Genomic DNA, 15,654 nt, shown 5'->3' on the forward strand with positions numbered 1-15,654 from the left:
TCTTTTATTGTACTCTCTTTTTTTCTATGGTTTCACCATTGTGGTCATTCAGGTAATTTTTTCACCTTCACATTTCCCACCATTTCTTGAGTATTGATCAGAAATCAGAAATTGAGGACCAACTGAAAAATAGAGTGAAGATTATGAACAGATCAATGCAACACTGAAGTACATTTAACAGGGAGTTACCTGGCAGCAGAGCTAGATAGCAGTCTTTGTTCTCATAGAGGAACACATTCAAGAAAAATTGAAATAGATTGGCTTAATGGTGCCCCATTTCTTGGTCATTAGGTTTTCTCTGCACTGCACTGATGATGAAAGCTGCATATCTGTTCTTCCTTTGAGTGCTGGAAAATATCTGTTTTGATTGTCTTTTTTTTTCCCCCCCTGCTCTCTCCCCCAGTAGTAATAAAATGGTTTGTTGACCAAACAAAAAATAAAGTGGAACGTATGCCTAGACATCTGTGAAAATGTTTGTTACCTTTCTGTAGCAGGTATATTGAAAGAAAACTTACTGTCACCATTCAGAAGGGATCTGTAATTTAACAGTCTTGCATTCTCAAGCTTGCTCTCTTTGCAGGAGGAAGTCTGTGTGTAACATGCACCTTCCCCCTTTCCTGTTTGCCTCTGCTTGTTGGACACGACCAAACTGGGAGGACTGTGTGCAGCCTCTGGTCAGGTGTAATCAGGAAGGTGGTGGGCATCAGTCCTGTGCAATAAGGATTAACTGGACCTGAAGGGATCTTGGAGAAGGTCTACGAGGATCATAAGAATAGAAAAGGGATGAGAGCTTGGCTTGCTTAGACCAGCAATGCAGACAATAGGGTTGCTATTGTAGGTATATTGGGTGCAGCCAGTACGTATTGTGGTTTGAAGACTTCTAGATGGTAAAGGCCAATGCAAGTACAAGAAAAAGCAGGTGTAAACTGGTCATGAATCCTTTCAGACTGAGGACTAGAAGAAGGTTTCTACTAACGGGTGCAGGGAGGTTTGAGGAAAAGCTTCCCAGAACGAATCTCAGACCAAAACTACTTGATATGTGTATAGGAAGAAAACAGAAAGTGATTGCTTATAATGGGAAGCATTTGAACTTCCTGACTTTAGTCCACCTAGTCCTGTGAGTCTGTAAAACAGAAGGATTTCTCTCCTTATTTGAGAGCAGTTTTATCCAAGAGTTCTGATTATCAAACTGTATTCGGGTTCCATTTCATCTAGCTAGCACTTCTAAATGTTCATTAAAGTATGTTTTTTTTATCTTGTAGAATTATAGGCTGGGAAGTTTGTCATTACAGGGTAGAAGCAAAAGCAAAAAGCATCAGGAATATCACGGATAACACAGTGTCTATGCTATTTCCATCATAGTGCTTGCAGTAAATCACACAATTTGTTAGGTGTGAGTAGTTAGATCTAATTCTGCAGTCTGTGTACTTTAAAAGCGAAGTGTATTAATATAAACACTAGTAGCTTTGGACAAAGTGGTAAAGATACAGAAAGTTAGTATTTTTCATTTTGTTTCTCTTCATAATGATATTTTTCTTTATTTAAACACTTTCTCTGGTTGAATTTTATCTGCATTGATTTAGAACCTGTAGTTATATAAACCCCTCATATACCCCTTCATATAAACCCTTCTAGTAATACTTTCATATAAATTGTAGATGCAGAATCATCAGTAAGTTTTCAAAAACACTGCTTGACTGTGTCAATTTTTCTCCTAATTGTATTACAAATATAAAACTGGTAGGTAAACAAATCTGAATTATATCTTAATATACCCAGAGTTCAGCTGGCAAGGAAATAAAGCCAACTAGGTATTTTTACCATGTTCCAGGTTTTGGGTTGTTTTTTTTTTTTCTTCATTGCATGCAATGATGTAGAGTGAATTAAATATATGATTTTTTTTTCTTGGTATTTATGATTTAAGAAATGAAGAACAACCAAAATGTTTTGAAAAGCAAGAAAGGAAACAGAAAATTCAATTTCAGAGTGTCGGAAAAAATAATGCTTATTATCCTGTTCTGTTAATCCTCAGAAAAGAAAATCTAGACAGGATGTTAGTTTTATACTGAGGAAACCAGTAGTAGTTACAGAGCTATTTATACATTGTGGAAGAAATTGCAGTAAGTCACCTTGTACTCCAGCACAGACTAGCTGGTGAGGGGGTTGCGAGGTTAGTCTTCTCTGGCCACCTCTGAGAAAGTTCCCTCTGTTAAGGCTGGTATGGCTCTGCTGACCTCAGCAATAGCCGGATTTTCCTTTTGGATTGGATTTCAGCTGGGCAATGTTGGTGTCCTAAGCTGCTAGTTTTCAAGGTATAGTCCCTAGCCCCCTTCCTGCCCTTGGGTCATAAAATCCTTAAAGGGCTCCATAAAATGATGTATATAAGATGATACTATCATCTTATTTCAGATGTATAAAAATCTATGAAATTTCTAGGGATGCCAACTGCTCTGCTGGAAAGACATTTTAGAGATCCATAAAATGCAGAAAGCAGAGAATAAAATGCAGAAGGCTGAGGAGCGCTGCAGCACCCCCAGTCTCCTGTTTCTTCTGGCAGGCCTGTCTGGCAGAGGAATGTGCCACCAGTGTGGGCATCCTGTTCAAATTAACACTCCRACTGGTGGAACCTCCCCAGCGGCTGCAGGAGTGGGAATTTTTTTCATGGTGGAGAGAGAGGAGTGAGAAAATTGTGTAGAATAAAATGGTAATTGACACTGGGGAGCCATGGGGTGATTTTGATTGTGGGTAGCTTTTCAGATTCTTGATTAAATAATATTTGGCCAGAAGCAGAGCAGAACTAATCCTGTTCTGATTAGTCACTGGCAAGACTTTCATGTATTTTGAAGGTGCAGTTCTTAATAACTAGGGGTTCGTGGTGGGGCGGTCATTTTTCAGAGCTTTGATTTCCAAACCAGAAAATGCATCAGACAACTATTAAGCTACTTCTTTCATCATCTTTATACATCAGCTGATCTAAGGGAAGGTAAGGCAATAAAGATTGTATTGGTGACCAAAAGTTTGAGACAATGACCAAGTGAAGAGAACAAAGTGGGATTTTCAGCAGACATGAAAAAATTCAGTGGTTGCTATGTCCCACTTCCCTTAGACTGCTTCTTATGATTGCCACCAAGGGAAAACCCTGCTCCAGGAAAATACTAAAAACTCCGTATTTTCCATGTTGGCTTTCTCCCTTCATCCCTGCTCAATTTTTTCCGCATGATATCTAAATTGTTCAAATGGAACAATCCAGCTGCTGTGAAAGAATCTTCAGTAACATGCATAAGCCCATTTACCATCCCTTCCCGTACTTTCCAGTCATTTTTTTAAAGGTTTTTTCCAAGATTGCAATTATTCTTGTCTTTTGTGGTTATGAACAGGACACAGTGATATTTGTCCTTAATTCTGGTAACTGACCATTTTTCTATGTTTAAACTTGACTTCCTTCAAGCAGAAACCCCCACACTTCAGTGATTCCAAAAAGGAAAAAAAAGCATAACCACAAGGTTTCCCCAAAGATCTTACATATATCTGATTCATTTAACCTCAAAGATAATAAATTATGAAAATATTTGGACTGCTTTCATATATTCACCATGTTCTGTAACAAATCCAAATTCTTTTTTCTCTGACAGGCACTGGAGAAGTGTGTGTTCAGTCAGTGCAAGTGTAGTGATGATCATTTTTGTGGAATGCATAATACCACTGGGGTTTGAGCCTTTATTATTGTATCTGTTTTGTTGTTTCTAATGATCCAGACTTTCACTCTTTAAAAGGAAGACAGAAAATATCATAGGCTGATTTAAGAAAATACTTTTTTTTTTAAAAGAAAAAATATTCCTCTCCAGAAAAACGAAAGCTAAAAATGTCTTGTTGGGAGACCGACAAGAACAATGATGTCTTTAGTAATGCTTTATTAAAGGACTTCAGAAAAGTCATCTTAATAATTTAATGAAATAGGTTCCTTCAAGGCATTGGACTACATTCGTAATGAAAACAGATGTCCTCTTCTTTTACTGCTTTATTATATCCACCACAGAAAGAATTTTTTCTTCTTGTTGGCACTTAGTTATGTCAAACACAAGGTTATATAATATTCTAAGTATTCTCTGTGCCAGAGCATTTAAAAGCTGCATAACATTCTCCATCTTAGGTAAGTATGTTAGGTTGATGTAGTTATGGTAAACACTAGCTTATCAGTAGTGGCTTCAGCATTTATGGTAGTCATTTCTAAGTCCCTGATTTTTACTGTGCAACTTTTCTCTTTTTACTTCTTTGTCACCTTTTAGTAGGAGATAGTTCGTAGAATGGCTTTACTTTGATATTCTTTCATTGCTGTGATATTTATCATACAGAGTTTTGGTTTTGTTTTGTTTTTTAAAAAACATAGTCAGATATGTATAACCTGAAAAGTAGCACTAGGGGGTGAAAGTGGTGTCCTCTCAAGTTTGCAAAATTTGTAAATATGCAACTCAGGAGTCATACTTAACATGCTTTTCATGGACTCTTCTGTATTAGAAAATGTTCGTCTTTTCTATAGGTTTTCTGCAGAAGTATTCTAACGTTGTTGCAGATTTCTCAGGCGCTGTCTCATATTCTTTAAGGCTTGTGTAGTGTGGGCTCTGTTTTGCAAGCAAAATGGAAGAAAGCCTGATTCTTTGATATGATGATCAATAGGAGCATATGCAAAACTTCACAGGGTTAAGGAACTGGCAGAAATACTGCCGAGCCTGCCTGCTCCATTTGATCACAGCTGCATTTGCTGAATTATTTTTTATTTTGGTGTTTTTACTTGTATAAATCTTACAGTAAAAGGTTCCATTTTATTGAAAACAAATACTCATTTTAAACATGAACCTAAAATAATTCAAGTTATCGAACTGATCATACCTGCTGTGGATGCTGAAGTCAGCTCTACTTTATATGCCAAAGGAGCACAGTTAGAATATTTGACAGGAGAAGGGAACTAACTGAGAGCATGGAGCTGGGGCAGAGTAACATGAGAGATTTTCCTTGCTGTGGCTTACCCACCTCTTCTCTTGTTTTATAAGTTATTCTAACTGGATTTCAAAACAGTACTCTTAATTTGGTTCACCACTTGTATCTGTTTTGCAATGAGTTCGTATCACCATGTGTTCCTTCTGGATTTGAGCAAAAAACTTTGATTAAAAAGACCTTTTCTAACTGGGTCAAAATTGTACTACTATCTTTTAAGTAGATGCAGTAGTAACTATACTGTGCTGTAAAAATATTTTGAGAGCAGAAATCAAGCCTATGTGTACTCGTTCAAAGCCAGGGATATTTTGACATGAATTGAATATCTAGCAGACACTTGGTAAAAGTTATTCCCATGCTCCCTACTGATGTAAGGGTTGTACAAAGGTATTTTTGCTGTCTTTGATATGAGGGTGACTGAGATGAGAGGGATGTGTGGCCTGATGGGAACCTGTAGAACTAGCACAAGGCTTTTGTTCTCTGCTAGGATGTATTGGGAAAATTGCTTAATCCTTCGGGAGATGGGTTCAGGATGAAAAGTTACAGGCAAGCAGGTGTGTATGTGAGTAGGGGTGTGTGCGTGTGTGCATTTTATATGTCTGTGTGTGTTTGCAAGGAATGGATAAAAAGYCTGAAATTGTTGCCAGTTCTTTTATTGTAACTAACCAAAAAAGGAGCATTTAAAAATTCTGGAAGCTTTTCTTCTGAATTAGAAGAGCATCTGGAATTGGCAGATGTATTTACATCTCAATACAACTACCATTCAAACTATACTTTTGTTCAGGAACAAAAAAATAGCTTAGAGGTTGGGGAAGAACCCTTATTAGAAGAAAGATGAATGAATGAATGCTTGTCAACTTCATCAGACCAAAATCTGATGAAGGCCTTTGATATTTTGTTATTTAAGAAATGTTTTGAGATTGACTGTGTTCAGTTTCTTAAAACGTACAAGGATGCAGCTGACTGCTTTTGTCATGCAAATAATTGAAAGTCATGATTATTTAATTTGAGCTACCTCGGCCTGTTCAGTTTTATGCTAAAATGACAATGTGTATCTAATTTTCTATCACAAATGTAGCCAAATCAAATTAGTTTTGTTTTTCTCTTTTTAAGCAAAAGTTAAAACAGACGGTATTTATTTTCCTTGAAATATTTGACAACACAGAACCAATGGGATAGAGATACACTGTTTCCATGAATTGGCAAGTTTTGAAATTGCATTGGGTAATTTTTGTTTATTTCCCTCTTCTTCTTTTTGTAGGAAATTCCACTTATTTGGATGACCATGGACCACCCCCGCAAAAGGTGAGCTGCTATTATTTTGCAATTGCTTTCTTCTTGTTTTCTTAAAGCTAATTATGTGTTCACTTCTTCTGGAATATGTGCAAAGCAACCCTGCTGAGATCAACAGCACTTGGGCCTTCTCGCTTCTTTTTTTCACTGTTTTCTCTCCTAACTTGGGTTAGGTCTCTGTTTGATTAAGTTAATGGGATTTTTGTCATTGACTCAAGGGGAGATATGATTTTAATGATGATTTTTTGTCTGTCAGCATATTCATGCAAATACAAGACTTGGACAAACTTCCCTTAACTGTTCTAGGAAATTCACCAGTTGTTGTAATCACTGTTTTTCTTGTGAAGTATTTGCTTGCAAATGGAAATAGTGCTGGTAACTCCAGGTGAAACACTTTCTTTCAGTTCTTACAGGAAAAAACAAATCTATGCCAGGGTGGTTGAACCTCTCTAACTGTATCATTTTCTAAACTGATATAGTTATAGCATTAGAAGTATTCAGAAGCCAGCCCAAAGCCAAGGTTGGAGTTAATAAGGAAAGTGAAGATGGTCTCTTTGCTGGCAACAGTTCCTAGAACATGGGCTCTGATATAAGTGCAGTAATTTAAAGTAGAGCAGGAGGATATATTTAATGGATGTGCTTAATGAGCCCTTTTGTAGGGGTAAGGTACCCTTCAAATGCAACAGTGCAGCATTGGCTTTTCCCTCACCGTATTAAGTCACTCACAGCATTTTGGGCAAGACCCAACATACTGATATTTTTTTCAAGAAGAAAAAGTGGAAGCAGGCTTTGGCGGCGTTTGTTTTGTTTTACCCTGTGTTGGTAGGGCCATAAAGATGATGAAGGGCCTGGAGCATCTTTCTTCTGAGCAGAGGCTGAGAAGCTGTTCAGCCTGGAGAAGAGAAGGCTCAGGGGGATCTTATCAGCGTGTGTAAGTATCGGATGGGAGGCAGTAAAGAGGATGGAGGTAGACCCTTCTCAGTGGTGCCCACTGACAGTATGAGAGGCGACAGGCACAAACTGAAATACTGGAAATTCCATGTGAACATAAGAAAACACTTCTTTACTGAGAGGGTGACTGAGCACTGGAACAGGTTGCCCAGAGACGTTGTGGAGTCTCCATCCTTGGAGATATTCAAAAGCCATCTGGACAGGGTCCTGTGCAACGTGCTGTAAGTGACCCTGCTTGAGCAGGAGGGTTGGACTAAGTGATCTCCAAAGGTCCCTTCCAACCTCAACTGCTCTGTGTTTCTGTGGTTTAATTTAGTTAATCTCTAAAACCTGATTTGGTGATATCTTATGTCTGTCTGTCCAGGCAACAATAAGGCCATTAGAACTCCTTTGGTACAGTAGCTATTAGCTATTTCAAAAAAAGAGAGCCATTCTCTTGCCCTGTTTTAACTTCTCCACACTTGCTTTATTTCTAYAGGTATAGTGTAATACCTTTTGAGTTATTTGGATAGAACTAAGGTGTTTCTTTGTAGTCTTTAAGCTGTGCAACTAGAACACTTAAAAGTGTACCTTTTCTGAAAGTTTCCTTTCCAAATTATATAGTATTTTTGTTGTTACTTGTAAAACCCCAAAGCAGAAGGGGGGAAGATTCTGCGATTGTGTATAATAATATGGAATTTGTAGGTTAGCCCTGGCTGTAGTTATATTTAGTTTGGTACTTTTCAAATAATTTTGTTTTGATGGAATTTAGATGTCTGAGTGCTTCTGTAAACCCTGTCAGTACTCATACACCTTTAAGCAGAAATTTTACTTGTTTTAAAAATTCCACAGAAAAGGTGAGATTCTGTCATCCCTCCAAGCCAAAAAGTGCATGCTGCTGAGGAAAGGGTCAGTTCTTTCCCAGCAGTGCTGGGTTCACACTGGGCTGACACAAGTGTTCATGTGGTGAGCTCGAGCAGTTACTGAAAATGCATCTTTCTTCTGGTTTAATTTTCAGCCAGATTATTTTGCTGATGTAGCTCACTGTGAATGCTCATGCAGCCACTAAGACTGAGTAGTTAGAGATCGAGTGAAAGTGAAGAGCCACTCTTTCTGGAGGCAGCCCACACTCATGTTTGTTTAAAGTGACCATGAAATCACATCCAGAGCCACCAGCCTCGACTTTGTRTTCAATCATATGTATAAGATAGTGTGGTGAAACAAGTGGCTTTTGGTCAGCAGAAGGAGGGTCATGTGGAAAGCAATTTGATTTCGCTTAGTTCTCAGTGAAAGCAAACTAAAATAATCTGTGTTTCTTCACATTTTGCTACAAACTCTGTGTGCGCATGGCAACTGTAACTTCCAGCTGATAAGTGAAAACTTGTTATGCTCTGGTAAATTGATAAAGTTCATACAGTTTAATTAAAGAAGAATGATGTATTTCTGGTTTTCTTGCCCTCAAAGAACACAAATGGCTCATGTGTTTTCTGCCTGCATGAATACAAGTGGCCACAGTCAGAAGTGACAAGATCAGCCTGTCAAATTCATCATTATTAACTGAGATGAGGGGGAAAATGTTAAGCTAAACAAATGTTTCACACTTTAAATGGTTTTAGTACCCTCTTGTGTCCTTGAAAGACATTGTCTTTATTGTTTGGGCACAGTCTGCTTCCCTTTCCCCGCAACGCTGCAGCTTGCACGGAAGAAAGCATTACATGTCTCGCCTCCGCAGTGAACCCTCAGCTTGAAAGAAAAAAGTAATGCTTATTCCAGGCCCGTGTTTTTCATGTTTGCATTAGCATTCAGAAATGTCTTGCTCTGCTAATAAGGAAGAGGCTGTAATCTAGATAAGAGTTTTTAACCTTGAAAAGTTTATTCAAATTTTCATGCTGAATCTGACATTTTGGTCCTCTTACTTCAGGGATTTTGCATTACTGTTAAAAGTTACCGTGGGTAGGAATTGTGCCATAAAGCACAGTAGCAATTTATCCAGATTTATCCAGACCACACTCTTTCCTGTTTACATTGTGCAAATTTTTCTTGCCTATCTAAACCTTTAATTTTGGGCTGTGTTCGCACAGCCTCTTCCAGCTGCAGCTCAGCTGTGTACAGAAAGGCCAGCTGATTAGGTACTTACCCGATTGAGTGAGTGATTGTGTAGGTACTTTTTGAATGATTGATTAGTTACTTACACAGTCAGTAAAGGTTTTGGGCTTCTTCTCCTGTCATCCTCATTGGTGAAAGCTTGGTGCATAGCTCAGAGGAGTGAAAGGATGTAGCCTTATATTAATGACAGATACTTTGCTTTTTGAAGTGCTTGCCTGTGTTTAGAAACACCGATAAAAGATGGATGCAAACATTTTGATTATCCCTTGGACCACATATGTGCAAGCCTGCTTTTTCTTGTTTTTTCTTGTTTGTTTTTTTAGTCTTCTAATCAAAACATGGGTGGGGGTTATTAAAAGGGTAGATATTTCTTTGTATTTGCTAAGGGTCATATTCTGCACTTAGATGCTCTTGTTATGTAAATCTCATGCATTGCATCGTTGGCTAAGTGCAATGATTTACCCTCCTTACAACTTCAACTCTGAACTGTGAACTCTGCTTGTACTAGTGAAACTAAATTCTGATAATGTTAATGTAATTATCATTCAGGTAGTCTCTATTCATATCGCTAGGTAACTGTCTGTGCATAGAGTGATAGCTGGTTGTGGTCAATCGATGGTTTAATTTGACATATAAAGATCTGTGAGAAGAAATTAGCCCTGAATCCCACATTTAAAATAATTTCATTGCAGATAGTATTTTCAATTGTGATGCTAACAAGGCACAGTTCACAATGCAGCTTTCTTTAGTAATGTGTATAATACATAGTTGCAAAAGCCCTAAATTTGTTTCTCTCGATCCTGAAAAGCACTTATCCTGGAAAGAATAATTCTGACTTGCTGAATTTGACTGTGGTCAGTCCTACTTGGCACTATTATGGGAAGCTCTCCAGTGTTTTCCTAGCAGCTGCTGTATTCATCAGAGGGAATTACAGCACGTGCTAAATGAAATGAAAACATGAAAGGTAGATTTGGCAGGTTTAGGAAGTTTCAGAATCAAGATGATTATAACTTTATGCATCTGCTTAAAAATGCTTAAAAACTAGACATGCCTGTATGTTTGAGATAAGGAACAACAATCCAGGATTGAAATGAATGACAGCTAGTATCCAGGAGTTTTAGTTAGCCACCAACAGTTGATATGCACTGAATTGTAGGTGTTTTGCAGAGCATATTCTAATGTTTTGTTGGATATCATATTAGTTTTGGCTTTTCATCGTGGCTAGGTGCCAAAACTGGCTTTTTTTATACTAGCTTCCCCCCACCCCCCCCCACTGGAAGAATTGAAAATAGCACTTGTTCTCTGAATAAGGAATGGTGTGCTTACATTTCAGGAGATCAGGGTCCTCCCCCCGCCCCAGATAAAGGTGGCAGCAGCAATTTTCTCTGTGGAAATAGAGCAAGAAAGCTCTGCTCCCTGCTATACATGAACATTGCTCATGTGGTTCTGGTTCTTCTGTAAAAGTCTGTTCAGCCAGCTTTGCAAGTGTTCCCCCCAGGAAAGATTCACTTGACTATTAAAGGAAATGTTCCCGTGGTATGAAACTAATGTATGCAGCATAGACTGCTCTTCTTTGGTCCTTAGTTACCAAAGACTTGACCAGAGATTTATTGTTTTGTCAGTCAGCTCTAGTTTTAAAGCAGATCTGTGTGTGCTCTTCTGCAGATAGATGCAATTTCCAGTAACCTCAACGCTGCTCTGGCCTACCAGCTTGCTGATGTTAGTATGTGATGTATGAAAAGGGAATATAGTTGAGCCAGGCCTAACCTCCTACTGTGACAGTAAAATTTAATTCTTTAAATTGAAGCACTTGCATTTCCTAGATATATTTGAGTCTCTCTCTCTCTCTCTCTCTCTCTCTCTCTCTCTCACTCTCTTTTTATGTCCATCCAAAAATAACAATTTTAAGGTTTTTGCAAAATGATCATTTGTTTTTCCTTTCCATGTAGACTGGAGTCCAAGTATTGCCTATAGATGATACTAGCATGTTTTAAAAAATACCTGTGCAGTTGTTGTTAATTACTGACTGATAAAGTTGAGTTGATATATTTCATGTGTGAGCATTTCAGTGAATAAAAATAGTCTACTTTGTTCCAGTATTTGTGCTGGCTCTTTCCTTAGCAATACTTCCTGATTTTATTTTTTTTCCTCCATCCAAGATGATGAAGCTGACCTTTGAGGACAAATGATGTGATCTTTATCAAATCTACTATTGTCATTGATGAAAGCTTTTACCCCGAGAACTTGGTAAGAACGTCAGGATATGGTCCTCCTTTGGTTCACATGATATATATGTATAACGGAACTGTGAACGTAGATGACAGATAAATCATTTTCAAGTAGTCTTTTCTTTGGTTAAGTCTTCCTATAGTATGCCTGTCACGGATCTGATGCCTTTTGGCGGCTGCTTAGGTATCAGCAAAGTCCTGTGCTTGACATTTGTGTGACAGTACTTCAAAGCTTTGAAAGAATACAAAATTGACTGTGGGCCAGGTTGAGGTCAAAACAAACAAAAAAAACCCAAAATGCATACCAATAAGTTTGAACTGAATTTTACTAGTGTATTGAAATGATTACAAAGAGTTTGAAGCTGGAAAGTGGATAAATTGCCCTTACACCATTATTTTAGTTCTTATCTAGTACTTATGTGATAGTTGTGGATGTTTCCCTTGGAGATTAAGACTGTGGGAAAAGATATCAGAATTGTTAAGTTGCTTTTGATGTATACTGTACCTATGCATTGTCACACTCAGTTGTCAAGCAGACACTTTTTTTAAAGGCTATCTGAAAGTTGATGTCAACATTGTCCCCATTTCACTGAATTTGTATGTTCAACATAGCAATCAAGTTCATGTCAGCTTTATTTTTTCCAATTCTTTTGGTAACAGTACTTAGGTAACAACCCAGAGCTATATATTTTCCTTTGGTTCTTCTGAGTGGATGCTTGCTGTTTCATTTGAACTTATGCTCTTGTTCTAGAAATCTTACTTAAGAGTATGATTTTACCTTATCAAGCTGTACAGTCTTAACAGATTTATTTCTTAGAGGTGAAGTGCTTGGTTTAAAAAAAAAAAAAAAGGATTATTTTCTTTCTGATACATGTTTATTTGATTGATTCTAAAAATTGAGTTTGAAAGCATAAATAGTAGTAGATGTGTTCCTAGAATGCTCTCATTACCTATTCTAAAACAAATGGTACGTACTGTTTAAAGGAAGCCATCCTACTGTTTTTTGCAGTCTAGGTTAAACAGAGAGAAACAGCCAAAAAGGGGGTGGGAGCTGAGGAACAGAATTAAAGTCTCTTCCTCTGGAGTCATCTTGGCTTTTTTAATTTCAGTGATGATAAAAATCTGTCCTGCTTGTAAAATAAAGAGTTATTTATGTGATGATGGTGCAGTGTGGAAGTTTTGAGATAGAAAAAAATTGTCAGAATTTAGAAACACTAAAGTGCAGTAAATAACTTTGTGTGCTTACAGGACTTAATGAATGGTTGCTAAAACCAAAATATTAGAAGAGAATTCAGTAAGTGCCTTAACCACAATGGTCCTCGTCATAGTTGGAAGTGTCATTGCACTGTATAACTGAGCTTTTGTAGCTAGTACAATCAGTAAAATACTGTGATTTTAAAAAAGATACAATAGTTCTCATTTTTCTTCATTTGATTAAAGATCTAAAATAACTATTGAAATATTGGAAATTGTCTGTTATTTTGTATTCTTTTTAAATTGTTTTCTCCTTACTATAAATTACAGTATTTCAAGGGGGAAAAATCTGTCCTTCCAGAGGATTGTTTCACTGTATGTTATTTATAATTGGTTGGAGTCCTCCTGAAGCTATAGGTGCTGAGTGACCTAGCACTCTAGTGTTAGGGAGATATTGCCAGTAGCAAGAATTGGATCTGTACTATCAACTGTGCTTTGGGCCACAAAAACATCTGAATAGTACTGGAGTACTAATTTCTGTTTGTTTTGCTCATATTCATTTATAGATAGAGAATCTTCAGGATGAGAAATAACTTTATTCTGTTTTTCCCCAAAATAGAGAAGGTGAAGGATTATTTTTTTCTGAATACTGTTTCAGTTAAAAGTATGTCAGACAATGTTGATGGGGGGAAACTGACTGATAGAAAATGGAAAAGTAAAAAGAGACTTGGGAAATTAAAGCCTGGCTGCCTGTCGCAGGAAGATAAATCCATGAGGGACACTGTGTACACTGACATTCTACAAAAGATACAGCAGTAATGAATTTGGTTTTTATTAAGCCTGAAAGTTTCAGACCATAAATTTTGAAAGGCTTTGAGAGGCAACAGGGATGCAGATTTTGTGAATGATGGTAGTCTGTGGGTTTAATCCAATATATTTCAGAGATGCTTGATAACTATTTCTTGATAAGTATCTTTTGATTTGTACTCTAATTGTCGACTTGGGTGCATAGTTAAAGGTGGATTTTGATTGCATATGGTATTAACACAACAGCCTCTCCAATATTACACAAAATAGAAAAATTCTGATGTCGCCAATTTTGCAACTTTTAGGTTTTGTTCTACCTCACATAGCATAACTAAACAACTACTCGAGGCATTAGTGTCCCCACTTCTGAAGGTCTGTGTGTTTCCAGTGAAATTTAGGGCATAATCCATACTTCATATTGAACTGATTTCCATTCACCTGCTAAGCATCCTTGCAGGTTATTTCACAGCATATGAATATCTTCTACAGATTTCAGTTTTAATTTTCCAGCTATCTAAAACATCCCCCTCTTCTTCCCTTCTTTCTGTGACAGGAATGTATTCATAAACTGAAATGAAAGAAAGTACATTTGTACAATCATATACACTTAGACAAGGATCCTGTACTATCAGATAAATTTAGATAGATAGATGTTACTGTACCTAACAAAATGTAGTAGAAAGGCAAAGCTGCATAGAATGCCAGGTAAAAACAAAATTTGATAAATCAGTGCCTCCTTGAATATCTGTGTATTAGGAAGTGCTGGATTGTAATATTGAAGTCCAGCTTACCTGGAAACTGGAAAAAGAAAAATCTGCCATCCAGAAGGATGTTTCTGGATAGGGGTAATATGACAGGCTATCTTGTGAAAGCAACAAATAAAATGTTTTAGTTGATGTTGCTAATGCTTGTGACTCTGTTGAATAACACTCATGATTTTACAATTAATCATATGTTTCTTGATGCTATTCTTAAATCCTGAACTGTTATCATTAAACAGTTACGAAAGTATCATCTCAGCTGACCTGAAAAACAGATTTTTTTTTCTAGCCATTATGTTTGAAGAACTTGAAAACAAGGAATTTGGGATGCTATAGAGGCTGCAAAACTGAAAGACAAATAAGAATTCAAATGTTATGTTGAAAGCCTCATAATTTTGAAGGCAAGCTCATAAATCCTGGTTTTCTAGTTTGGCTTTTCAAAACTATGAAGTATAATCAGAAAATAGTAAGTAGTGATGAGGTACTTGGGCAATGCCACGATCTTTAATAAAAAGGGAGACTGTGAACTCACTAATGCATGTTCAATGATGCAGTCAAAACTATGGGCAAAGAGAACAGTGTGTCTTGTCTGGTTTGACCAAGCAAGTCAGGTTAATCATTTCAGTTTCCAAAGGGTGAAAGGAGAGCACCTGATGCTGAATGGTTAGTGCCTTGTCCATTATTGCCTCCAAAGTGTGGCATCTGTATCACCACAGGATCCTCTTATGACTCAAACATGGTCCATGGTCAGTCAGAGAAGTTATTCTGGGCCTGTGGGTAATTTTAGACACCCTGGGACTTCCATTCTGTCCTGGCTCTGCTAGAAGAGTTGACCCGAAGTGCTTTATGTGGGTACTTCTTGGGGTTAGTCCTTCCAGGTCATAAACTAGATTTGAGTCTATTACCTGCAGGTAGCTGTGTTGGAAATTCAGTAAATCAGTCCCTGTAAGTTCCTCTGAACGAGTGGCATTAGAGCACCCCAGAGTCAACTCATCAATAACAAACATCTGGGTTACGGTCCACCAGAAGTGGCCCGTCTTGCAAATAAAAATGCTAAAATGGTTATAAACATCATTTGTTTTATGCTTTATAAGTCAATTGACTTACAAAGTGTGCAGATTGCCTATGGAAAAGATGAATGTGATTAAGACCAAACTGGAATCATTAAAATGTAATGTGATTGAAGTGGGCCAAAACTAAAGGGTAGGAGGGCAACGTGAGAGATAGTATGACAAATCCTTGGTGAAGGTGAAGCCACAATGTGTTGCAGTAGCTACAGCTTAATAAATAGTCAACCATGGTAGAGAAGAAAGAGTTAAACCTTAATGTGAAGAAAGACAAAT

General features: G+C 37.5%; 1 protein-coding gene across 1 annotated transcript in view; it reads left to right on the forward strand.

The window, feature by feature from the left end:
• UST (uronyl 2-sulfotransferase) overlaps window positions 1–15,654 on the forward strand; it is a 174,515-nt gene that overhangs the window by 59,196 nt on the left and 99,665 nt on the right. The window contains exon 2 of the mRNA XM_026083852.1: window positions 6,254–6,297. Within this exon, the coding sequence (XP_025939637.1) occupies window positions 6,254–6,297 (44 nt within the window). The remainder of the gene's footprint in view (window positions 1–6,253; window positions 6,298–15,654) is intronic.

Source organism: Apteryx rowi, unplaced genomic scaffold (assembly GCF_003343035.1).
Source record: "Apteryx rowi isolate R43461 unplaced genomic scaffold, aptRow1 scaffold_118, whole genome shotgun sequence".
Lineage (NCBI taxonomy): Eukaryota > Metazoa > Chordata > Aves > Apterygiformes > Apterygidae > Apteryx > Apteryx rowi.